This window comes from Entelurus aequoreus, linkage group LG05 (genome assembly GCF_033978785.1).
Source record: "Entelurus aequoreus isolate RoL-2023_Sb linkage group LG05, RoL_Eaeq_v1.1, whole genome shotgun sequence".
Classification (NCBI taxonomy): Eukaryota; Metazoa; Chordata; class Actinopteri; order Syngnathiformes; family Syngnathidae; genus Entelurus; species Entelurus aequoreus.
The window spans coordinates 83,347,726-83,374,617 of NC_084735.1; the positions used below are offsets into that span (position 1 = coordinate 83,347,726).

At 34.9% G+C, this 26,892-nt stretch overlaps 2 protein-coding genes across 4 annotated transcripts in view; one reads left to right on the top strand and one right to left on the bottom strand.

The window, feature by feature from the left end:
- The window catches only part of pou2f3 (POU class 2 homeobox 3), a 58,819-nt gene extending 38,423 nt beyond the window's left edge, over positions 1 to 20,396 (bottom strand). Inside the window, exons 1-2 of the mRNA XM_062046690.1 lie at positions 20,334 to 20,396; positions 18,238 to 18,295 (exon numbers count right to left, since the gene is read on the bottom strand). Coding sequence (XP_061902674.1) covers positions 18,238 to 18,295; positions 20,334 to 20,396 — 121 coding nt within the window. The remainder of the gene's footprint in view (positions 1 to 18,237; positions 18,296 to 20,333) is intronic.
- Positions 1 to 26,892, top strand: part of trim37 (tripartite motif containing 37) — a 79,567-nt gene that overhangs the window by 31,437 nt on the left and 21,238 nt on the right. For 2 of the 3 annotated variants that reach the window (XM_062049074.1, XM_062049072.1), the window contains exons 4-9: positions 24,776 to 24,854; positions 24,933 to 25,034; positions 25,111 to 25,151; positions 25,228 to 25,344; positions 25,437 to 25,524; positions 25,602 to 25,724. In XM_062049074.1, coding sequence (XP_061905058.1) covers positions 24,834 to 24,854; positions 24,933 to 25,034; positions 25,111 to 25,151; positions 25,228 to 25,344; positions 25,437 to 25,524; positions 25,602 to 25,724 — 492 coding nt within the window. In that variant the 5' untranslated portion in view covers positions 24,776 to 24,833. Of the gene's footprint in view, positions 1 to 20,311; positions 20,517 to 24,775; positions 24,855 to 24,932; positions 25,035 to 25,110; positions 25,152 to 25,227; positions 25,345 to 25,436; positions 25,525 to 25,601; positions 25,725 to 26,892 lie in introns of those variants that run through there. The other variant, XM_062049071.1, reaches the window with a different exon arrangement.

Consider the following 26,892-nt stretch of genomic DNA (forward strand, 5'->3'; position numbering starts at 1 on the left):
AGTGAAAAAATAAATGAATATAAAAATGTGTGGAAAACAGTATACTGAGTTTTTCACATTTTTTTGTTTTGTTGTTGTAACAATGCACAACAGAGCTTGATGATCGTGTCAGAGCCTGATTTAAAGCGTCAGGATCTTATCAAAGCGTAATAATGTTCAATAAAGCGTAATAAAACGTATCAAATCCTGATTTAAAGCTTATCAAAGCGTGAGGAACGGTAACAAAGCGGCAACTAATTCGTATCAGAGGGTATCAGAGCGTATCAGAGCATATCAAAGCATAACATTACTTCGGAGATCCGGATATTCGTGGAAAAATTGACAAAAATGACGGCGCTTTGCTCGCCGATTTAAAGCGCGGCAAACGCCGTTGGTGTGAACCTATAGTCCGGTGCGCCCTATGGTCCAGAAAATACGGTAAATATAATACATAGTATGTTAAAAACGCTGAAATAATGTCACATCAAAAGCAACACATTCTTCACATCAAATGAATATCTCAAAAATAAGTCTGTCACTTACTTGTCGGTAAAATCCAGTTCCTTTTTGCTCTAAAATGAGAGAAAAATAAGTTATTAAAACAATAATAATAATAATAATAATAAATCGCATAATGATATGAGTACACAAATGGTGAAAGAGCCATATTGGACCAAAAATACAAAAAAGTAATCTGTTTGGAGCCGCAAAAAATTAAAAGCCTTATATAAGTGTTATATTGATGGCAACACATGATGTAAGTGTCTATATTAGCTATGTTAGCCTACTATCAAAATGACTTTGTGTCGCAGGCTGACGCAAATCTTCGTTGACAGAAATGTTGAAAAATAATATTTATTCTACACATTTTTACAACATTGGAAAACATTAGTAAAACTTCTCAGAGGGTGCGATAACTCCTGGAAATGACTGTCTTAGAATGGTCAAAGGTATAGATGTGTGTGTCCAAGTTAAAGGAAACGGCGGGCTTTCTTCTTCTAATGGATTTATTACAATCTTTGCAAGCTGGCTAACGTTTGCTGTGGTCTGGAACAACATGGCACACAATATTACATGCAGATAATGTATCACGAAACATGGAAAATAAACTAAATACACAGAGGAAATTAAATTAGCTCAAATATACCTACAAACGAGGCACAATGATGCAATGTGTACATACAGCTAGCCTAAATAGCATTTTAGCATTGATTAGCTTGCAGTCATGCAGTGACCAAATATGCCTGATTAGCACTCCATAACAAGTCAATAAAGTCAACAAAGCTCACCTTTGTGCATTCACGCACAGTATAAAACTTTTGGTGGACAAAATGAGACAAAAAGGAGTGGCATAAAACACATCTTTCTGTGGCGGCGTCGGAGAAAGTTGCACATGTAAACGAACTGTTGAGTCACAGTCCACACTCAAGGTGAGTTTAAGAGCCGCTGAAATTAGTAGGACAAAACGGCGCTCGCCAAATAATCTCATCAGTGAAGCATAAACACAAACATATTAAACAGTGGGCTTTGTAACATTTAGGAAGCTTTGTGTCGTGTTTGTCCTCCTACAGAAACCATATTACAACAACAGCCTTCCAGCTTGTATTCTTAAGTTATTTCAATTAAGAGGAGAAAACTATAATTTACGGGGGATATTGATTTTTAAAATAGGTAAAGTAAGAAGGAATATAAAATACAAATGTATTTCATTTTTAGGAGTTAAATGGTGGAACAAGCTCAGTGATGAGCTGAAGACATGTAGTTATTTGTTAAGGTTTAAGAACATTTGAAAGGTGTAATAATACAAAATTATAAAATATAGTAACAATTACTTTCATCCCATTGATTTTTTTTTTTTAACGTTGATGTTCCAGGCAATCTTATTTTCAGTGGAGGTATAGAATAGGCAAATATAAGCTTTGGCTTCAGCCTATTCCTTTTTCGGTCATTCTTTTTATTTCATTATATTTTTGTGTGTAAATATGTATGATTGTTAAATATGTATAATCTGTACTGTTAAACTGGTCACACAAAATGGTTGATGGTTGATTATATGACCGAAATAAACTTATTTCATAAACAAAAAATTCATTCATATTACAACAAAAAATATATTTTTCACCCAATTTTTTTCCATTTCCATACATTTTGGAAAAAGCTCCACGGAGCCACCAGGGCGCCGCTGAAGAGCCGCATGTTTTAACTATTCAATTGCATACCTTCAACACCTTCATTATGTGGCACTGAGAGATGTTCCTAATATTTCATATTTCACTTCATATTAGAAACTGCATTGAGTAACATTTTACTTCCGGTCTGACAATTTAGTCCAAAAACGCACAAAATCAACAAAACACTTTTTCAAAGCTGCAGTGAGAGGAAGGTTCAAACGTGTGTCACTAGAAGCTGGCATCATTTGACATTCAAATGATGCTGTGTTTGTGTGTGTCTGTGCGTGTGTGTGTGGGCGTGTGTGCGTGTGTGCGTGTGTGTGTGTGTGTGTGTGTGTGTGTTGAGAGTGAAGAAGCCCCATCATGCAAATGCGCTTAGAGGCTGTCTGCCCTGCCTTCACCTCCTTCACTCCCTCAGGACTAGCAGTGCCAAACTTCCAGTATTAAAATGACCGTGACATGCAAATCAGCTCTGACTTTACACACACACGCACACACTCACACACACACACACACACACACACACACACACACACACACACACACACACACACACACACACACAGACACACACACTCATAAAAATAATGGGTCTGTGGACTATTTATCTATCTATCTATCTATCTATCTATCTATCTATATATATATATATATATATATATATATATATATATATATATATATATATATATATATATATATATATATATATATATATATATATTCACTGAAGAAAAAATATATATACAAACCCCGTTTCCATATGAGTTGGGAAATTGTGTTAGATGTAAATATAAACGGAATACAATGATTTGCAAATCCTTTCCAAGCCATATTCAGTTGAATGCACTACAAAGACAACATATTTGATGTTCAAACTCATAAACTTTATTTTTTTTTTGCAAATAATAATCAACTTAGAATTTCATGGCTGCAACACGTGCCAAAGTAGTTGGGAAAGGGCATGTTCACCACTGTGTTACATGGCCTTTCCTTTTAAAAACACTCAGTAAACGTTTGGGAACTGAGGAGACACATTTTTGAAGCTTCTCAGGTGGAATTCTTTCCCATTCTTGCTTGATGTACAGCTTAAGTTGTTCAACAGTCCGGGGGTCTCCGTTGTGCTATTTTAGGCTTCATAATGCGCCACACATTTTCAATGGGAGACAGGTCTGGACTACAGGCAGGCCAGTCTAGTACCCGCACTCTTTTACTATGAAGCCACGTTGATGTAACACGTGGCCTGGCATTGTCTTGCTGAAATAAGCAGGGGCGTCCATGGTAACGTTGCTTGGATGGCAACATATGTTGCTCCAAAACCTGTATGTACCTTTCAGCATTAATGGCGTCTTCACAGATGTGTAAGTTACCCATGTCTTGGGCACTAATATCAATCAATCAATCAATCAATGTTTATTTATATAGCCCTAAATCACAAAAGTCCCAAAGGGCTGCACAAGCCACAACGATACACAACGATACACCCCCATACCATCACAGATGCTGGCTTTTCAACTTTGCGCCTATAACAATCCGGATGGTTCTTTTCCTCTTTGGTCCGGAGGACACGACGTCCACAGTTTCCAAAAACAATTTGAAATGTGGACTCGTCAGACCACAGAACACTTTTCCACTTTGCATCAGTCCATCTTAGATGAGCTCAGGCCCAGCGAAGCCGACGGCGTTTCTGGGTGTTGTTGATAAACGGTTTTCGCCTTGCATAGGAGAGTTTTAACTTGCACTTACAGATGTAGCGACCAACTGTAGTTACTGACAGTGGGTTTCTGAAGTGTTCCTGAGCCCATGTGGTGATATCCTTTACACACCGATGTCGCTTGTTGATGCAGTACAGCCTGAGGGATGGAAGGTCACGGGCTTAGCTGCTTACGTGCAGTGATTTCTCCAGATTCTCTGAACCCTTTGATGATATTACGGAGCGTAGATGGTGAAATCCCTAAATTCCTTGCAATAGCTGGTTGAGAAAGGTTTTTCTTAAACTGTTCAACAATTTGCTCACGCATTTGTTGACAAAGTGGTGACCCTCGCCCCATCCTTGTTTGTGAATGACTGAGCATTTCATGGAATCTACTTTTATACCCAATCATGGCACCCACCTGTTCCCAATTTGCCTGTTCACCTGCGGGATGTTCCAAATAAGTGTTTGATGAGCATTCCTCAACTTTATCAGTATTTATTGCCACCTTTCCCAACTTCTTTGTCACGTGTTGCTGGCATCAAATTCTAAAGTTAATGATTATTTGCAAAAAAAAAAAAAAAGTTTATCAGTTTGAACATCAAATATGTTGTCTTTGTAGCATATTCAACTGAATATGGGTGGAAAATGATTTGCAAATCATTGTATTCTGTTTATATTTACATCTAACACAATTTCCCAATTCATTTGGAAACGGGGTTTGTATATACATTTATACATGGCCAATATATATATTTTTAGTGGAATTCATGTTGTGTTGAAAAAACTAGGCTAATAGAAATACTCAGTTTTAACCAGACTATAATAATAATAATACAAAATAATAATGATTATTATAATTATTATTCATTTTTTTCACTTTAATTAAATAGGTGTTAACCCTGCATTTATTTTTAGAACACATGATGAATATTTATGCAATGCTTTAATCATCTGATTGTAAAATCAAATGTTTTTATAGTTTTTATTACCGTATTCACAAAGTGAAAATATGATGTTAATGTTTTTTTGTGTTATTACTCACCACAAATTGTAAAATATGAATTATTTTCTTATAATGTTTTGTATTTGTTTAAAATAATCAAATGGATAATATCTATAATATAGTGCTATCATAAAATACACTGTGTGTTTAGCATGTTTATGTTAGTTTGACTTATTTTATGTATGAAATTTAAGTATTACTAACATGTACTCTGTACTTACTAACATGTACTCTGTACTTGCTGTAACTAATGTTTCAATCCAATGTTATCTCCAAAAAAACTGCAGTTTTTAGAAGGCCGTTTCATAAGGCAGGAGGTTTCTACTCAAGTATAAGTACTTTTGTACTTCAGCCATGCCAGTGAACAACTACAAGAATTTTAGTACTTCACTCATACTCGTACTTTAAAAATAACCGATGAATAAGTACAAGTACTTTGGTACTTCATTCATACTTTAAAGACAACCAATGCACAAGTACTTTAGTACTTTACTCATACTGGTACTTAAAAACAATTAACTTTCGTATTTCACTCATACTTAAAGGAACAATTAACAAGTACTTTAGTACTTCACTCATACTCTAAAGACAACCAATAAACAAGTACTTTAGTACTTCACTCATACTCTTACTTAAAAAACAATGAACAAGTACGAGTACATTAGTACTTCTCTAAAGACAACCAATAACAAGTACTTTCGTACTTCACTCACACTCATACTTAAAGAAACAATGAACTAGTACAAGTACTTTAGTACTTCACTCATACTCTAAAGACAACCAATAAACAAGTACTTTCGTACTTCACTCCTACTCCTACTTAAAAAAACAATGAACAAGTACAAGTACTTTAGTACTTCAATCATACTTTAAAGACAACCAGTGAACAAGTACTTCAGTCATACTCCTACTTAAAAAAAACAATGAACAATTACAAGTACTTTAGTCCTTCATTTATTCTCTAAAGACAACCAGTGAACAAGTACTTTCGTACTTCACTCATACTCATACTTAAAAAAAACAATGAACAAGTACTTTAGTACTTTACTCATAAGACAACCAGTAAACAAGTATTTTAGTACTTCACTCATACTCTAAAAACAACCAATAAACAAGTACTTTAATACTTCACTCATACTCCTACTTAAACAAACAATGAACAAGTATGAGTACATTAGTACTTCACTCATACTCTAAAGACAACCAATAAACAAGTACTTTCGTACTTCACTCATACTCATACTTAAATAAACAAGTACTAGTACTTTAGTACTTCACTCATACTTTAAAGACAACCAATGAACAAGTTCATTTGTACTTTGCTCATACTGATATTCAAAAACAATGAACTTTCGTACTGCACTCATACTCATACTTAAAAAAACCATGAACAAGTACAAGTACTTTAGTACTTCACTTATTCTCTAAAGACAACCAGTGAACAAGTATTTTAGTACTTCACTCATACTCTAAAGACAAACAATAAACAAGTACTTTAGTACTTTACTCATACTCCTACTTAAAAAAAACTATGAACAAGTACTTTAGTACTTTACTCATACTCTAAAGACAACCAATAAACAAGTACTTTAATACTTCACTCATACTCTAAAGACAACCAATAAACAAGTACTTTAATACTTCACTCATACTCTAAAGACAACCAATAAACAAGTACTTTAATACTTCACTCATACTCTAAAGACAACCAATAAACAAGTACGTTCGTACTTCACTCCTACTCATACTTAAAAAAACAATGAATAAGTACAAGTACTTTAGTACTTCCCTCATACTTTAAAGACAACCAATGAACAAGTACCGTATTTTTCGGACTATAAGTCGCGTTTTTTTTTATAGTTTGGCCGGGAGTGCGACTTATACTCAGGAGCGACTTATGTGTGAAATTATTAACACATTACCGTAAAATATCAAATAATATTATTTAGCTCATTCACGTAAGAGACTAGACGTATAAGATTTCATGGGATTTAGCGATTAGGAGTGACAGATTGTTTGGTAAACGTATAGCATGTTCTATATGTTATAGTTATTTGAATGACTCTTACCATAATATGTTACGTTAACATACCAGGCACGTTCTCAGTTGGTTATTTATATGTCATATAACGTACACTTATTCAGCCTGTTGTTCACTATTCTTTATTTATTTTAAATTGCCTTTCAAATGTCTATTCTTGGTGTTGGCTTTTATTAAAAAAAATTCCCCAAAAAATCCGACTTATACTCTAGTGCGACTTATATGTTTTTTTCCTTCTTTATTATGCATTTTCGGCCGGTGCGACTTATACTCCGGAGCGACTTATACTCCGAAAAATACGGTACTTTAGTATTAGGCTTGCTACTGACAGTTTGGTCACGTTTGGCTTTTGGTGATTTAACTCCTGTCCAGTGTTATTTCTAGTTTCTACTTCCTGTGTTGAGAATCACTTCCTGTCCTGATGCTCTTGTTTGGTCAGAATTTCCTGTTTGGTCTCTGTGTTTTGGAATACCTTTACTTTCTGTTCCATGTCCTGTCAGCACACCTAATTCTAATGAATTAGTTCTATTTAGTTCCACCTGGGTGCCTCCTTCAGGGCTGGATCATTGTACCTTTTCACACTGATGCCGAGTGTGCTCTTTTTGTTGTTCCCTGCTTCCTGTTTGTTCCCCGCTTCCTGTTTGTTCCCTGCTTCCTGTTTGTTCCCTGTTTACTGTTTGTTCCCCGCTTCCTGTTTGATCCCTGCTTCCTGTTTGTTCCCTGTTTACTGTTTGTTCCCTGCTTCCTGTTTTTTCCCTGCTTCCTGTTTGTTCCCTGCTTCCTGTTTGATCCCTGCTTCCTGTTTGTTCCCTGTTTACTGTTTGATCCCTGCTTCCTGTTTGTTCCCTATCTCCTGTTTGTTCCCTGCTTCCTGTTTGTTCCCTGCTTCCTGTTTATTCCCTGCTTCCTGTTTGATCCCTGCTTCCTGTTTGTTCCCTGTTTACTGTTTGTTCCCTGCTTCCTGTTTGTTCCCTGCTTCCTGTTTGATCCCTGCTTCCTGTTTGTTCCCTATTTACTGTTTGTTCCCTGCTTCCTGTTTGTTCCCTGATTCCTGTTTGATCCCTGCTTCCTGTTTGTTCCCTGTTTACTGTTTGATCCCTGCTTCCTGTTTGTTCCCTGTTTACTGTTTGTTCAATCAATCAATCAATGTTTATTTATATAGCCCTAAATCACAAGTGTCTCAAAGGGCTGTACAAGCCACAACGACATCCTCGGTACAGAGCCCACATACGGGCAAGGAAAACTCACCCCAGTGGGACGTCAATATGAATGACTATGGGAAACCTTGGAGAGGACCGCATATGTGGGTACCCCCCCCCCCCCCCCCCCCTCTGCTTCCTGTTTGTTCCCTCCTTCCCGTTTGTTCCCTGCTTCCTGGACTATTCAGTTAGTTTCACTTGCAACGCCACACACTTAAAAAACACTGAACAAGAACTTTAGTACTTCACTCATACTTTAAGGACAACCAATGAAAAAGTACTTTAGTACTTTACTCCTACTCATACTTTAAAGACAACAAACGAACAAATACATGTACTTGAGTACTTTACTCCTACTCATACTTTAAAGACAACCAATGAACAAGTACTTTAGTACTTTACTCCTACTCATACTTTAAAAACAACCAGTATACAAGTACAAGTACTTTAGTACTTTACTCCTACTCATACTTTTAAAGACAACAAATATACAAATACTTTAGTACTTTACTTCTACTCCTACTTTTAAAGACAACCAATATACAAGTACAAGTACTTTAGTACTGAACTCCTACTCATACTTTTAAGGACAACCAATATACAAGTACAAGTACTTTAGTACTTTATTCCTCCTCATACTTTTAAAGACAACCAACGAACAAGTACAAATACTTTAGTACTTTACTCCTACTGATACTTTAAAGACAACAAATATACAAATACTTTACTCCTACTCCTACTTTTAAAGACAACCAACGAACAAGTACCTGTAATTTAGTACTTTACTCCTACTCATACTTTAAAGACAACCAATGTACAAATACAATTACTTTAGTACTTTATTCCTACTCATACTTTTAAAGACAACCAACCAACAAGTGTAAGTACTTTAGTACTTTACTCCTACTCATACTTTTAAAGACAACCAACGAACAAGTACTAGTACTTTAGTACTTTACTCCTACTCCTACTTTAAAGACAACCAATATACAAGTACAAGTACTTTAGTACTTTACTCCTACTCATACTTTAAAGACAGCCAACGAACAAATACTAGTACTTTAGTACTTTACTCCTCCTCATACTTTAAAGACAACCAATATACAAGTATAAGTACTTTAGTACTTTACTCCTGCTCATACTTTTAAAGACAACCAACGAACAAATACAAGTACTTTAATACTTCACTCCTACTCATACTTTAAAGACAACCAATATACAAGTACAAATACTTTAGTACTTTACTCCTACTCATACTTTAAAGACAACCAATATACAAATACAAGTACTTTAGTACTTTACTCCTACTCCTACTTTTAAAGACAACCAACGAACAAGTACCTGTAATTTAGTACTTTACTCCTACTCATACTTTTAAAGACAACCAATGTACAAATACAAGTACTTTAGTACTTTATTCCTACTCATACTTTTAAAGACAACCAACCAACAAGTGCAAGTACTTTAGTACTTTACTCCTACTCATACTTTAAAGACAACCAATATACAAGTACAAGTACTTTAGTACTTTACTCCTACTCATACTTTAAAGACAACCAATGTACAAATACAAGTACTTTAGTACTTTATTCCTACTCATACTTTTAAAGACAACCAACCAACAAGTGCAAGTACTTTAGTACTTTACTCCTACTCATACTTTTAAAGACAACCAACGAACAAATACTAGTACTTTAGTACTTTACTCCTACGCATACTTTAAAGACAACCAATATACAAGTACAAGTACTTTAGTACTTTACTCCTACTCATACTTTAAAGACAACCAATATACAAGTACAAGTACTTTAGTACTTTACTCCTACTCATACTTGTAAAGACAACCCACAAATACATGTACTTTAGTACTTTACTCCTACTCATACTTTAAAGACAACCAATATACAAGTACAAGTACTCTAGTACTTTACTCCTACTCATATTTTTAAAGACAACCAACGAACAAATACAAGTACTTTAGTACTTTACTCCTACTCATACTTTAAAGACAACCAACGAACAAATACAAGTACTTTAGTACTTTACTCCCACCCAGAGTTTTAAAGGCAACCAATGGACAACTACAAGTACTTTTGGTGTATTACTTCGATGAATGTCTCAGTACTACATTACAAGTAGATAAGTGCAGTGACATGGTAGAGGAGTAAAAGAGGAAATCTTCATTGCTTCTTCCTACTCCTTTTCAGACACGTTGACTTGTGCACCTGCAGATACATGATGTACCTCAAATATAACCTTGTGTACATGTTTTATCACCGTACTCTACAGCTATGTACTCATGGTTAGTACATCATAACGGCATCTTGGCTGCTAATTCAGTTATGCCCATGGACCTGAAACCAATCCAACAAGGATGAGAATATTGTAAAACAAGGCAAACATTGCGATCAAAGAAGAGCCTAATTAAAAGTGTCAAACACTTGACTGCAGGCGAGGGCTGGCACCTTTTTGATATTCCTAAATTGTTCCGGAATCAGCAGAAGAATACATATTTGATCTGAGGTCTCCTTTCAAACAGACACACTCTGGGGCCACGCCCCCTGTCATCATTTCAACACACAAGACCATCCATTCATGTTTGAACTATAACTACAATACGACAGTGTCATATTGTACTGTGTACTGTATATCGTAACACAAATACTACAGTATCATGTATCGCACTGTGTATATTGTAACAACAATATTACAGTATCAAATATTGCACTGTGTATATCGTAAAAAAAATACTACAGTATCATATATTGTTCTGTGTATATCGTAACAAAGAACTGCAGTATAATATATTGCTCTTTTTATCGTAACAAAAATACTACAGTATCATATACAGCCCTGTGTATATTGTAACAACAATATTACAGTATCTTAAATTGCACTGTGTATATCGTAACAAAGAACTGCAGTATAATATATTGCTCTTTTTATCGTAACAAAAATACTACAGTATCATATACAGCCCTGTGTATATTGTAACAACAATATTACGGTATCTTAAATTGCACTGTGTATGTCGTAACAAAAATACTACGGTTTCATATATTGTACTGTGTATATCGTAACAGAAATACTACAGTATCATATATTGTTCTGTGTATGTCGTAACAAAAAACTACAGTATAATATATTGCTCTGTTTATCGTAACAAAAATACTTCAGTATCATATACCGCACTGTGTATGTCGTAACAACAATATTACAGTATCATATTTGTACTGTGTATACGGTGACAAAAATACCGCAGTATCATTATTGCACTGTGTATAGTAACAAACAAATACAGTATCATATATTGCTCTGTGTATATTGTAACAAAAATACTACAGTATCATATATTGCTCTGTGTATGTTGTAACAAAAATACTACAGTATCATATATTGCGCTCTGTATAATAACAAAAATACTACAGTATTATATATTGAAGTGTATATTATAACAACAATACTACAGTATCATATATTGAAGTGTATATTATTACAAAAATACTACAGTGTCATATATTGCTTTGTGTATAATAACAAAAATACTTCAGTATCATATATTAAAGTGTATATTATGACAAAAATACTACAGTATCATATATTGCACTGTGTATATCGTAACAACAATACTACAGTATCATATATTGAAGTGTATATTATTACAAAAATACTACAGTGTCATATATTGCTTTGTGTATAATAACAAAAATACTGCAGTATCATATATTAAAGTGTATATTATGACAAAAATACTACTGTATCATATATCGCACTGTGTATATCGTAACAACAATAATACAGTATCAGATATCGCACAGTGTATATTGTAACAACAATATTACAGTATCAAATATTGCATTGTGTATATCGTTAAAAAATACTACAGTATCATATATTGTTCTGTGTATATCGTAACAAAGAACTACAGTATAATATATTGCCCTTTTTATCGTAACAACAATAGTACAGTATCATATATTGCACTGTGTATATCATGACAACAATATTACAGTATCATATTTGTACTGTGTATATGGTGACAAAAATACCGCAGTATCATTATTGCATTGTGTATAATAACAAAAATACTACAGTATTATATATTGCAGTGTATATTATAACAACAATACTACAGTGTCATATATTGAAGTGTATATTATAACAAAAATACTACAGTATCATATATTGCAGTGTATATTATTACAAACATACTACAGTATCATACATTGCACTGTGTATAATAACACACATACTACAGTATCATATATTGAAGTGTATATTATAACAAAAATACTACAGTATCATATATTGAAGTGTATCTTATAACAAAAATACTACAGTATCATATATTGCAGTGTATATTATACCAAAAATACTACAGTATCATATATTGCACTGTGTATAATAACACAAATACTACAGTATCATATATTGAAGTGTATATTATAACAAAAATACTACAGTATCATATATTGAAGTGTATCTTATAACAAAGATAATACAGTATCATATATTGCACTGTGTATAATAAAAAAATAACTACAATATTATATAGTGCCATGTATATTATAACAAAATACTACAGTTATTGTACTGAGTATAGTAACAAAAATACTACAGTATCATATATTGCAGTGTATATTATAACAAAAATACTACAGTATCATATATTGAAGTGTGTATATTATAACAAAAATATTACAGGATCATATATTGCACTGTGTATAATAACACAAATACTACACTATTATATATTGCCGTGTATATTATAACAAAAATACTACAGTATCATATATTGCACTGTGTATAATAACACAAATACTACAATATTATATATTGCCGTGTATATTATAACAAAATACTACAGTTATTTTACTGAGTATAGTAACAAAAATACTACAGTATCATATATTGCAGTGAATATGACAACAAAAATACTACAGTATCATATATTGCAGTGTATATTATAACAAAAATACCACAATGTCATATATTGCACTGTGTATAATAACACAAATACTACAGTATGATATATTGCACTCTGTATAGTAACAAACATACTACAGTATCATATATTGCACTGAGTATATAGTAACACAAATACTACAGTATCATATATTATACTGATTATTATAACAAAAATACCGGCTGACAGGACAGGTTTTTAAAAAAGGTAAGTAGGTAGATTTTTTAAGTGAATATTATATGAACACATTTTATTATTACCCATCCATTTTCTATATTTTGCTTATCCTCAATGGGGTCGCGGGTAAGCTGGAGCCTATCCCAGCTGACTTGGGGCGAGAGGCGGGGTCTACCCTAGACTGGTGGCCAGCCAATCACAGAGCACGTATAGACAACCACTCATATTAATGCCAATTTAGTCTTCAATGAAGCTAACATGGATATTTCTGGATTCAGGAGGATGCCGAGTACTCAAACACGCACAGGGGGTCAGACGACAAAAAGGGGATTCGAACCCAGATCTCCTGACTGCGGCCTAACCACTTAGACAGTGTACAGCCTTCATTGTCCGCTCAGTATGTTCCATACTATTTTCCAAAGAGCATAAAAAAATGGACCATCAGATGTATTTGCGTTGTTTTCCTCAATGCTGGCAAAGTGAGTAAATGAACACTACCGGTCCCACAATGCATTGCAGTAGCTAATGCCACTCATCAGCGCTGGTGTCGCTCTTTCAGTTTCATGACAGCGTTTGGTGTCTTGTGCTTTTCATTTGAAAGAACGTTACGATTTAAAATAGTTATTGTTGCCCTTAAAGGGAAACTGCACTTTTTTTGGTAAATTTGTTCTTCATTCACAATCTTTATTTACTTTCCATTTTCTGTGCATTTTAAATTGTAAAAAAAAAAAAAAAAAAACTGCTAGCAAGACGCGGCTAACAATTTAGTTCATGGGATTGTAGTGTTTCATAGTATAATTTATAATTTATACAATATTTATTTACTATATATATATATCAAAATACATAAATGTTATATAAATTATAATATATATTTATTATATATAATGTCTTTTTTTTGTAACATATTTATTATAAATAATTAAATATTTGTTTATAATAATATAATATTTGTTATGAATCAAGCACTCTAAAAACAAAACTCCAAAAAGGTTTCATATACTCTCTATAGGTATGGGATGGTTGTATCTTTCAGCACAAGCCTTGTGCTCCTCGTTATAGTTGATGAATTCCAAATAATCCTCACATCCAGGTAAAAAATGCTAAGACAAAGAGCATCTTGTCTTCCTTGCAACGTCTAGCTGTTAGCGTGTGGAATTTCTGCATTTCAAATGTTTCCAAACTCGCTAGTCTGAGGCGATGTGAGCAAGGTGCTGTGTTACTACACCAGAAAAGTAGTTCCTCTGAGTTAGCTCCTACAATAACAATGTTGCTATTCATGGTTAATAATATAACCTTGTTAGAGGTCTTTTTTCAGGGCTTTTTATGTAAAATAATACGAACCCATCACCTGCATTGTTAGCCACCTCGTGCTAGCAGTTTTTTACTATGTAGAATAAACGGAAGAGCGAAAGACGTGTGTTTTTGTCTCACATAAGGATTTTGAATGTTGAGTATAATTTAAAAAAGTTTTCCTCTAACGGTGAAAATGTAATATTTTGCTGCTTAAAGTGCAGCAATGGGACAAAAACGCGAAGTCAAGATTGCAGTAACGTAGAAGAAAAATCATTAAACGCACACAAAAGTGGACGGCCATTGTTTCAATGACTGTTCTGCATTTGTGTTGACTGTTCCCCTTTTTTATGTTTTGTTTTGTCGCCGTCCTTGGGTAGGACAGCATTTCTCAGCAAATACCCTCAGGTGCATCCTGGTGTGGCCGCCAACTGTCACTACATACATGCGCGCACACACACACACACACACACACACACACACACACACACACACACACACACACACACACACACACACACACACACACACACACACACACACACACACACACACACAGACACATACAAGCACAAACAGGTCAATATAATGCCTCTTTGTGCTTTCAGTGGGAAATAAAGGAGACACTTTGCTACATTACACCTGCAAGCTATTTTTCAATATCCTCATAATATAGATATATATACATACATATGTGTATGTATATGTATATATACATGCATATATGTATGTATATATATATATATATATATATATATATATATATATATATATATATATATATATATATATATATATATATATATATATATATATATATATATACTGTAGTATTTGTGTTATAATACTGATCATATAATATATGATACTGTAGTATATATGTATATATACAATAAGCATTGGGCACTTCATAAATGCCCAATAAAAAAGATATGCGCTCGACCAATCAGCAGTCCTTCAAGACCATTTTTTGGCACACTTAAATGTGTGACAGTATTTTTTGTTATAATATACACTATAAAATATGATACTGTAGAATTTTTGCTACTAAACACAGTGCAATATATGATACTGTAATATTTGTGTTACTAATCACAGTGCAATATATGATACTGTAGTATTTTTGTAATTATTTATACACTACTGTAGTATTTTTTAAATAATACACACTGCAATATATGATACTGTAGTATTTTTTTTACAATACACAGTGCAATATATGAGACTAGTACTTTTGTTTACTATACACCGCGCAATACGTGATACTGTAGTATTTTTTGTTACAATATACACAGTGCAATATAGGATACTATATTGTTTATGTTATTGTACACAGTGCAGTATATGATACTGTAGTATTTTATTACAATACACACAGTGCAACGTATGATACTGTTTTATTGGTGTTTACTATACACAGTGCAATATATGATACTGTAGTATTTTTGCGTCCGATATACACAGTGCAATATATGATACTGTAGTATTTTTGTTTACTATACACTGTGCAATATACGATACTGTAGTATTTTTGTTATAGTACGTAGTGCAAAATATGATACTTTAGTATTTTTGTTTACTATACACTGTGCAATATTTGATACTGTAGTATTTTTGTTATAGTACGTAGTGCAAAATATGATACTGTAGTATTTTTGTTTACTATACACTGTGCAATATTTGATACTGTAGTATTTTTTTTATAATACTCAGTGCAATATATGATACTGTAGTATTTTTGTTATAGTATGCAGTGCAATATATGACACTGTAGTATTTTTGTGTACTATACACAGTGCAATATTTGATACTGTAGTATTTTTGTTATAATACTCAGTGCAATATATGATACTGTAGTAGTTTTGTTATAGTACATAGTGCAAAATATGATACTGTAGTATTTTTGTTTACTATACACTGTGCAACATTTGATACTGTAGTATTTTTGTTATAGTACATAGTGCAAAATATGATACTGTAGTATTTTTGTTTACTATACACTGTGCAATATTTGATACTGTAGTATTTTTGTTATAATACTCAATGCAATATATGATACTGTAGTATTTTTGTTATAGTACGTAGTGCAAAATATGATACCGTAGTATTTTTGTTTACTATACACTGTGCAATATTTGATACTGTAGTATTTTTTGTTATAGTACGTAGTGCAAAATATGATACTGTAGTATTTTTGTTTACTATACACTGTGCAATATTTGATACTGTAGTATTTTTGTTATAATACTCAGTGCAATATATGATACTGTAGTATTTTTGTTATAGTACGCAGTGCAATATATGATACTGTAGTATTTTTGTGTACTATACACAGTGCAATATTTGATACTGTAGTATTTTTGTTATAATACTCAGTGCAATATATGATACTGTAGTATTATTGTTATAGTACGTAGTGCAAAATATGATAATGTAGTATTTTTGTTTACTATACACTGTGCAATATTTAATACTGTAGTATTTTTTGTTATAGTACGTAGTGCAAAATATGATACCTTAGTATTTTGTTTACTATACACTGTGCAATATTTGATACTGTAGTATTGTTGTTATAATACTCAGTGCAATATATGATACTGTAGTATTTTTGTTATAGTACGTAGTGCAAGATATGATACTGTAGTATTTTTGTTTACTATACACTGTGCAATATTTGATACTGTAGTATTTTTGTTATAGTACGTAGTGCAAAATATGATACTGTAGTATTTTTGTTTACTATACACTGTGCAATATTTGATACTGTAGTATTTTTGTTATAAAACTCAGTGCAATATATGACACTAGTATTTATTTTTGTTATAGTACGTAGTGCAAAATATGATACTGTAGTATTTTTGTTTACTATACACTGCAATATTTGATACTGTAGTATTTTTGTGATAATACTCAGTGCAATATATGATACTGTAGTATTTTTGTTATAGTACGTAGTGCAAAATATGATACTGTAGTATTTTTGTTTACTATACACTGTGCAATATTTGATACTGTAGTATTTTTTGTTATAGTACGTAGTGCAAAATATGATACTGTAGTATTTTTGTTTACTATACACTGTGCAATATTTGATACTGTAGTATTTTTGTTATAGTACGCAGTGCAATATATGATATTGTAGTATTTTTGTTTACTATACACAGTGCAATATATGATATTGTAGTATTTTTGTTATAATACTCAGTGCAATATACTGTATGATACTGTAGTATTTTGTTATAATACTCAGTGCAATATATGATAGTGTAGTATTTGTGTTATAATACTCAGTGCAATATACGATACTGTAGTATTTTTGTTACAATACTCAGTGCAATATATGATAGTGTAGTATTTTTTGTCATAATACTCATTGCAATATATTATACTGTAGTATTTTGTTATAATATACACGGCAATATGTAATATTGTAGTATTTTTGTTATTATACACAGTGCAATATATGATACTGTAGTATTTGTGTTCTAATAGTCAGTGCAATCAGGGTAAAAGTCAGCTTCAGTCTTATTTATTAGGCCCACATAAATGTGAGGATGTTTTTCTTGAGTCTGTGTAAAATGTAGGTCACATGAATCCCAGATTGAAGATATTAAAACCATGCTAATTATTCCATGACTGTTTGAATAAATAAAAATTGACGCTACGCGACAGATGTCGAAAAAAATATCTTGGAGAGTTTTAACATCCTCACCTTGCTGCTCTTGCTGAGCATCCGACTGCTCCAAAGTGTCCGCGCTCATCTTTTCTATCTGCAACCACAAAAACGGCTGAGTTTGCCGCCAATAACTCCAGCCAAGAAAAATCATCTTGTTTTAATGGTAATGAGCACATACATACATATATATTTAAATTCTAATTACATACATACATATTTAAATTCTAATTACATGTATATTCTAATTGCCGTGACTCACCTCAGGATCCACCTGGTGTTGCCGCGAGAAATGGCCAAGAAAAGTTTGGGAAATCCAACCACTGCTACTTTGTCATTTTCCAAAGTGGAGGAACGCACCTGTGCAGTATACCTGCGAGGCTGATTTGCATACGCCTCCATGCGCCCTATCCAGACGCAGACTGTTTGCATAAAACAACAAGGCCAAACGCACACACACACTGGGAAGAAATAGGTTAGCAGCGCACTCTGAGCCACAAACACACTAATATGACTATATATTGTATCGTAATGTATCATAATATAAATATATACTTAATAGGTTAGCATTTTTTTTGCAGTGTCGACCAAAACTGCTTGCACGGCGTTTGCACGGTTGCATGTGTACCTAATAAAATGTCCTATGGCTGTTTGCATACCTATATATGAATCTTGAAATGTTAATAGCTGTGCTTAATTAAGTCACTGTTTAAGTTTGCTCAAACCGTGCCAATAGTCCAACGAAACAGAAATGACATGTAAACATACCTTTAAAAAATGCATGTGGTAGAGCAGATCATTTACAGTGCATTACTGTATTAGTAATGTTTTTTTATTATTATATTTTCATTTTTTAGTAACAAGGAATGTGAAACATGACATAAAAATATACACACCTGTGTATTTATGCATAAGAGTATAGAGATGGGAGTGTTTTTATTTTTTATTTTTTGTACTACCATTTAAAAAATATATATCTGTGTTTATTTTTATTTTATTATTATTATTTTTTAAATATATGACAGTCACTGTAATTATTTTTTTATTAATTTAAAAAAGGACAATGTTAAATGACAATATATTGTATAATTGTGAGAAATACAATAAAGTAATAAAAAAAGAGTTCACATACAATCTTGCAGAACAATAGTGACATAGATTGAGGGAATAGCAAAGTCAATTGTTGTATCTGTCATTATTATTCAACAAGGAATAACAATAAAACAGTAATATTTTTTTTAATGTATAAAATATATAATTTATAAATATAATAATACACATATATGTAATATAGTATATATATATATATTTAATGTACAAATATGAATATATAACTATAAAAATAAATTCAACAAGGAACAATGTTAAAACTGTAATATATTATCAATTAATAATAAATGGGGCGGTATAGCTCGGTTGGTAGAGTGGCCGTGCCAGCAACTTGAGGGTTCCAGGTTTGATCCCCGCTTCTGCCATCCTAGTCACTGCCGTTGTGTCCTTGGGCAAGACACTTTACCCACCTGCTCCCAGTGTCACCCACACTTGTTTAAAAATGTAACTTAGATATTGGGTTTTACTATGTAAAGCGCTTTGAGTCACTAGAGAAAAGCGCTATATAAATATAATTCACTTCACTTCACTAAACTATGTGTGAGGGATAACTTTTGGAGTAAAAGACGAAGAATTAATAACTATTGTATGTCTAAAAAAGTGTGTGTATATATATATATATATATATATATATATATATATATATATATATATATATATATATATATATATATATATATATATAATATAAATATAACAATATAAATATATATATATATATATACAGTATGTATATATATATATATATATATATATATATATATATATATATATATATATATGTATATATATATATACATATATATATATGTATATATATATATATATATATAGCGGTAGTGAAATGAATGGATGGATGGATGGAATTCAAACCATTAGCGACGCCATCTACAGGCGGTGCCTGTTACTACCGCAGGGTGGCGGTAGAGTCCTTTGACGCTGCGCGGCGCACGTAATTACAGCTAAGAGAAGAAAATGCCGCGCTGTGATTGGCCATCGCTAGGGGACATGAACCCTCGTTGCACTGCGTCTTCAATGAGCAGGGTCTTCTTCCCCTGCCGCCCGCTTTCATGTCGGATGGCCGACATCTTTCAAACCTTTCCCCGAGACGACGCCTTGGCTTTTGTGGAGAAAGAAAAAAGCAACGAGAGATGTAGGTCTCGTTTGGAGGTCGTAGGATCAGGTGGGACGTACGAAACAAGAGTTTGGTAGGTGGGCGACACACGCTAAATAGCCACTAAGCTAGCTGGCCTCTAGCTTGGTCAATACATAATGTATTAAAAACGACCTCTCATGTTACACTCTGTATTCATTTATCATTTAAATACTAGATTTAATGTTAATATTGGCGTGTGGGCTGATAATGCTGGACTTTCTATTGGGGTCGTACACATTTAGCATCTTACCGGCCACAGTATTGCTGCTAATGAGACGTTATTTAATATACTGCTGCTAATGAGACGTTATTTAATATATTGCTTCCAATGAGACGTTATTTAATATATTGCTTCCAATGAGACGTTATTTAATGTCACAACATTGAAAAACATAACACAATGTTCTATTATTTGGCTGCTAATGAGACGTTATTTAATATAGTGCTGCTAATGAGACGTTATTTAATATATTGCTTCCAATGAGACGTTATTTAATATATTGCTTCCAATGAGACGTTATTTAATATGTCACAACATTGAAAAACATAACACAATGTTCTATTATTTGGCTGCTAATGAGACGTTATTTAATATATTGCTGCTAATGAGACGTTATTTAATATATTGCTTCCAATGAGACGTTATTTAATATGTCACAACATTGAAAAACATTACACAATGTTCTATTATTTGGCTGCTTCTTTAATACATGAGACTTTTTCAACTTTACAATTCTTGTTTTATTTATGTGTGCATTATTCTGTCTTAAGTCAAAATGACCGCTCTAGCAATAAAGTATTTTATATATTTTCTTCCTTTTTAGGTTCACAGGTGAGCTGGAGATTATCCCAGGTGACAGGCATCTATGGCAGGGCTATTCGACTAAATTATTTTGGGGGCCACATTTCCAGAAAACTAAGGACTGGGGGACTATCCAGCCATCCATTTTCTACCGCTTGTCCCTTTTTGGGGTCGGGGGGGGGGGGGGGGGGTGCTGGGGCCTATCTCAGCTGCATTTGGGCGGTAGGCGGGGTACACCCTGGACAAGTCGCCACCTCATCGCAGGGCCAACACAGATAGACAGACAACATTCACATACTAGGGCCAATTTAGTGTCGCCAATCAACCTATCCCCAGGTGCATGTTTTTGGAGTTGTGTGAAGTGAATTATATTTGTATAGCGCTTTTTCTCTAGTGACTCAAAGCGCTTTACATACTGAAGCCCAATATCCAAGTTACATTTAAACCAGTGTGGGTGGCACTGGGAGCAGCTGGGTAAAGTGTCTTGCCCAAGGACACAACGGCAGTGACTAGGATGGCGGAAGCGGGAATCGAACCTGGAACCCTCAAATTTTTGGCACGGCCACTCTACCAACCGAGCTATGCCGCCCCGGAGGGAACCTCAGGACCTTTGTATTGTGAGGCACACGCACTAACCCATGACTGCCGGACTGGGGGACTAGACCAGTGTTTTTCAACCCCTGTATAAGTGTGTGTGCCATTAGATACAGTCTGGTGTGCCGTGGGAGATGATGCAATTTCACCTATTTGTGTTGAAAATATTTTTTGCAAACCAGTACCGTATTTTTCGGACTATAAGTCGCAGTTTTTTTCATAGTTTGGCCGGAGGTGCGACTTATGCTCAGGAGCGACTTATGTGTGAAATTATTAACACATTACCGTAAAATATCAAATAATATTATTTAGCTCATTCATGTAAGAGACTAGACGTATAAGATTTCATGGGATTTAGCGATTAGGAGTGACAGATTGTTTGGTAAACGTATAGCATGTTCTCTATGTTATAGTTATTTGAATGACTCTTGCCATAATATGTTACGTTAACATACCAGGCACGTTTTCAGTTGGTTATTTATGCGTCATATAACGTACACTTATTCAGCCTGTTGTTCACTATTCTTTATTTATTTTAAATTGCCTTTCAAATGTCTATTGTTGGTGTTGGGTTTTATCAAATACATTTCCCCAAAAAATGCCATTTATACTCCAGTGTGACTTATATATGTTTTTTTCCTTCTTTATTATGCATTTTCGGCTGGTGCGATTTATACTCCGGAGCGATTTATACTCCGAAAAATACGGTAATTATAATCCGCAAATAATGTGCCGTTGAGTGTCAGTGCGGTCTAGAGCTCGGCAGTGTAACCATGTTGTTCGCTTCCATATCAGTAGGTGGCAGCCGGTAGATAATTGCTTTGTAGATGTCAAGAACACGTCGTGTGAGACGACGATGGTTTGTCGTGATCACGATATGAAGGTGACAGCGGGAGGCAGTGTGCAGGTAAAAAGGTATCTAATGCTTAAACCAAAAATAAACCAAAGGTGAGTGCCCCTAAGAAAAGGCATTAAAGCTTAGGGATGGCTATGCAGAACGAAACTAAAACTGAACTGGCTACAAAGTAAACAAAAACAGAATGCTGGACGACAGCAAAAACTTACATTAAGCGTGTGGAGCAGACGGCGTCCACAAAGTACATCTGTACATGACATGACAATCAACAATGTCCACACAAAAAAAGATAGCAACAACTTAAGTAGTTTTGATTGCTAAAACAAAGCAGGTGCGGGGAATAGCGCTCAAAGGCAGACATGAAACTGCAACAGGAAAAGCCACCAAAATAGGAGCGCAAGACAAGAACTAAAACACTACACAGGGGAAAACACTAAAAAACTCAAAATAGGCCACGGTGTGGTGTGACAGTAGACCTACTTAGAGACAAGAGCTATATTGATGCATGCTTGGTTATGGTTTAAAGTCATATCCAACAATTGTGACGACGACTTTCTACTTAGTTTCATTTTTTAATGATTTCTGCTGGTGGTGTGCCTCCAGATTTTTTCAATGTAAAAAATGAGTCTTGGCTCTAAAAAGGTTGAAAAACACTGGATTGGACTTCTCCCTTCACCATTAGTCTTATTTTGTATATTCTGTAAAACCAGCGTCCTAACACAGTAGATCTTTAATAGTTGTCTTATTTTGTCAGAGTTACAGGAGCGTTCTGCTGTTTTTAAGGACTTTCTGCAAAAGTGTCAGTCTCTCACAGGTTTCCTGAACTGAACTCACAGGTCACCAGTTGAATAGCCCAAATGATGGAAAAAAGAGAGGACCTAAAATGGAACCTTGAGGAACACCACTAGTATAGCTAAAGAAGTTCAACAAATGACTACTGACCACATCTGAAGTAAACAAGCTACGGCAACACTTGAGTCGCATGAATGACATTACAAAAAAAATGTCTAACTCCCGAAAAGGAGAGGACTTAATAGGGTGCCTTGAGGAACGCCTCAGTTATGTAAATCAGTGGTCCCAACTGATAGCTCGAAAAAAAAAATATATATATATTTTATTTTTTTTATTTTTTTATTAAATCAACATAAAAAACACAATTTATACATTATAGATCAATACAGTCTGCAGGGATACAGTCCGTAAGCACACATGATTGTATTTCTTTATGGGGAAAAAAAATATATATATATTTTTTATTTCACCCCACTCCCCCGGTACGTGGGACAAATTTTCAAGCGTTGACCGGTCCGCAGCTACAAAAAGGTTGGGGACCACTGATGTAAATCACAAATTTGGACCCCAGAGTATTATGTTTGCTAGCGAAGTTAAAATAACGCAAGACTCTGCCTATATGTTTGCACGTTCCTCTACCAGGGCTCCGCCACCCGCGGCTCTTCTGCCTCCTTGTTGTCTCCCTCAGATTTTTTGTAACGTCTGCGTGAGAAAAGTTTGCATTTTTGCAAGAGTTTTATCATCTCCGACTGTCTGTGAGGCTGTGAATGTGCACAGGCTGAGGTTTTCAGGTGCAAGTGAAAGACTGGAAGCGTGTGTTCAGTTCAGCTTCATGAGTGTGCAACCTCTTGGGCAAGCTGACCACAAATACTTGCAAAAAGGAAAAAGAGTTTAATTTTACATGAAAAGATTGGTTTTCCTGTAGAATAAGAAAAGAGATGAAAACTTTTAAACTTTTATAAGCTGTGTTACGTTTTGCGGCTCTGTACTGTTTCTCTGTAGTGGAAGATGCGGCAAAATGTCTCTTTATTGTAAAGGTTGCAGAACCCTGCTCTATAGAACAGGAGCACTGTGGCGATTTTAGGAAATTACTGCAAAAATGTTTGTCTCCAAAGTTCTAAAATGAACTCTGAGTCTGAATTTTGCCCCTTTCCACCAGTTGTCTAGCCCTGATCTAGTGGGTAACTGTACTGAGAGCTGGTATTTCGAATTGGATGTACAAGGTAAATGCTCTAAACTAATCGTCTTTCCTTTTTCTTCCCTTTAGAGTACCTACGATCATTTCTTCACTTTCGTCGTAGATAACTGGCTCAAAAGTGTCAAAGATGGATGAGCAAAGCGTCGAAGTATGTGTCACTCAGACAACTCCGCCGTCCCGTTTTTGCCTTTTTAATACGGCGGTGCTTTCTGTGTTGTGCGTGCAGAGCATCGCCGAGGTGTTCCGCTGCTTCATCTGCATGGAGAAGCTGAGGGACGCCCGCCTCTGCCCGCACTGCTCCAAGCTCTGCTGCTTCAGCTGCATACGAGTAAGCAAGCGCCTTCTCTGTCCGCCGCACGACTCGCACGCTCCGTTCATCCCCTCGTCTCTTCTCGTTTTGACAGCGCTGGCTGACGGAGCAGCGAGCGCAGTGTCCCCACTGTCGGTGAGCTGTAAGAAAATGTCACATCGCTGTTGGAGATGTGCTTTTAAAAAAGCGTGTGATTGGTGTGCACGTGCAGAGCTCCGCTGCAGCTGAGGGAGCTGGTGAACTGCCGCTGGGCCGAGGAGGTCACTCAGCAGCTGGACACGCTGCAGCTCTGTAACCTCACCAAGCACGAGGACAACGACAAAGACAAGTGAGCCTCGCCTTCTTCGTGACATACATTCACAACTAAACTCCTTCAAAGAACGCCTTACCTCTTGATAAATGCATTTGTTCCTTGCGCAGGTGTGAGAATCACCATGAGAAGCTGAGTGTCTTCTGTTGGACCTGTAAGAAATGCATCTGCCACCAGTGCGCCCTCTGGGGAGGCATGGTAACCACCTCCTCCATAAGTGCAGTCCATCCACCCTGTCCTCTGTCCTCACGTGTCCTCCTCTGCCCCGCGTGCAGCACGGAGGCCACACCTTCAAGCCTCTGGTGGAGATCTACGAGCAGCATGTCACCAAGGTGAAGGAGGAGGTGGCCAAACTGCGGCGCCGCCTCATGGAGCTCATCAGCCTGGTGCAGGAAGTGGTGGGTGCACATGGTCAATGACCTGGATTGATTGGGGACGGGGGACTGGGTACGAGTGTCGGGGGAGTTGGGGTGGGTGGCTGTTGTTGCACTTAAAAGACCAACAGTGTCCTTGAGACACGTCAAATTATTTAGATTTTATTCACGTTTATTCATTTATTTACTTAGTTAGTCCCTTAATCCTAACGCCAAAGAAAAAGTCACCAAAAGTACAGTAAGAACACAAACACAGGAAAAGTGTAAAAGCAATTCTTACATTAAATTAATCATTGATGTAGTTTAAGCTAAGGAATTCATTTTCATCACAATATAAAATAAAACAGACTTGGGAAAAATACGGCCTACGGGCTACATGTGGCCCATTAAGATTTTCAATCCGGCCCACCGGACGTTCTACATAAATTTTTTAGACCTTTAACATCAAAACTGGCCGCCATTATGATGTGCAGTGCTGTTTTTTAAATTACCGTAAGTCTTGAACTATAGAAAGTATTTCGGTGGTTGAAATCTGCGCTTTTGAGTGTTATAGGAGTTATTACGGTAATCTACGTCCCAGCAGCTCAGATATGGCCAAAGCAGAGTGGGCGGGGTTTGTTTTCAGAGCTGCCAGCCCGAAACGCATGTGTCAGGAACCGATGCGGAAGCAAATTTTTACAACAAATTTCAGCATAAAAGTGATTATATATCATATTGTAGGTATTTATTACCCTTTGCATTCATATTTTGCTGTTTGTTACATCTTTGTTTTGTTTTGCTTGATTGTTAAAGATGTCTGTCGAGGAGCTGGTCTGAGAAGTAAAAGAAGAGCGATGTTCATATGTAGTTAATACTCAGTGTTTTGTTGTTAGTAGTTTATATTGTAAATCCCACTTTCTTTATTTTAATGTACATTTTGGGTTTCCCATTCAGTAAAAAACTGTAAAATTCCATTCCGTTTTTTTTAAGGGGGTTTGCCATTACGTTTTTAGAATTCTTTCGGACATTGTGACTTTTGGTATAAGTGTTCCTGGAAAAAAAGGGACCCAAACACACATACTGTACAGCAGATTTCTACAGCTAAATGTGTATATATAATTTATACACACATACACATTGGCCCCCTAGACACATTTTTTCTTTTAATGTGGCCCCCAAGTCAAAATATTTGCCCAGCTCCGAAATAAAAGAT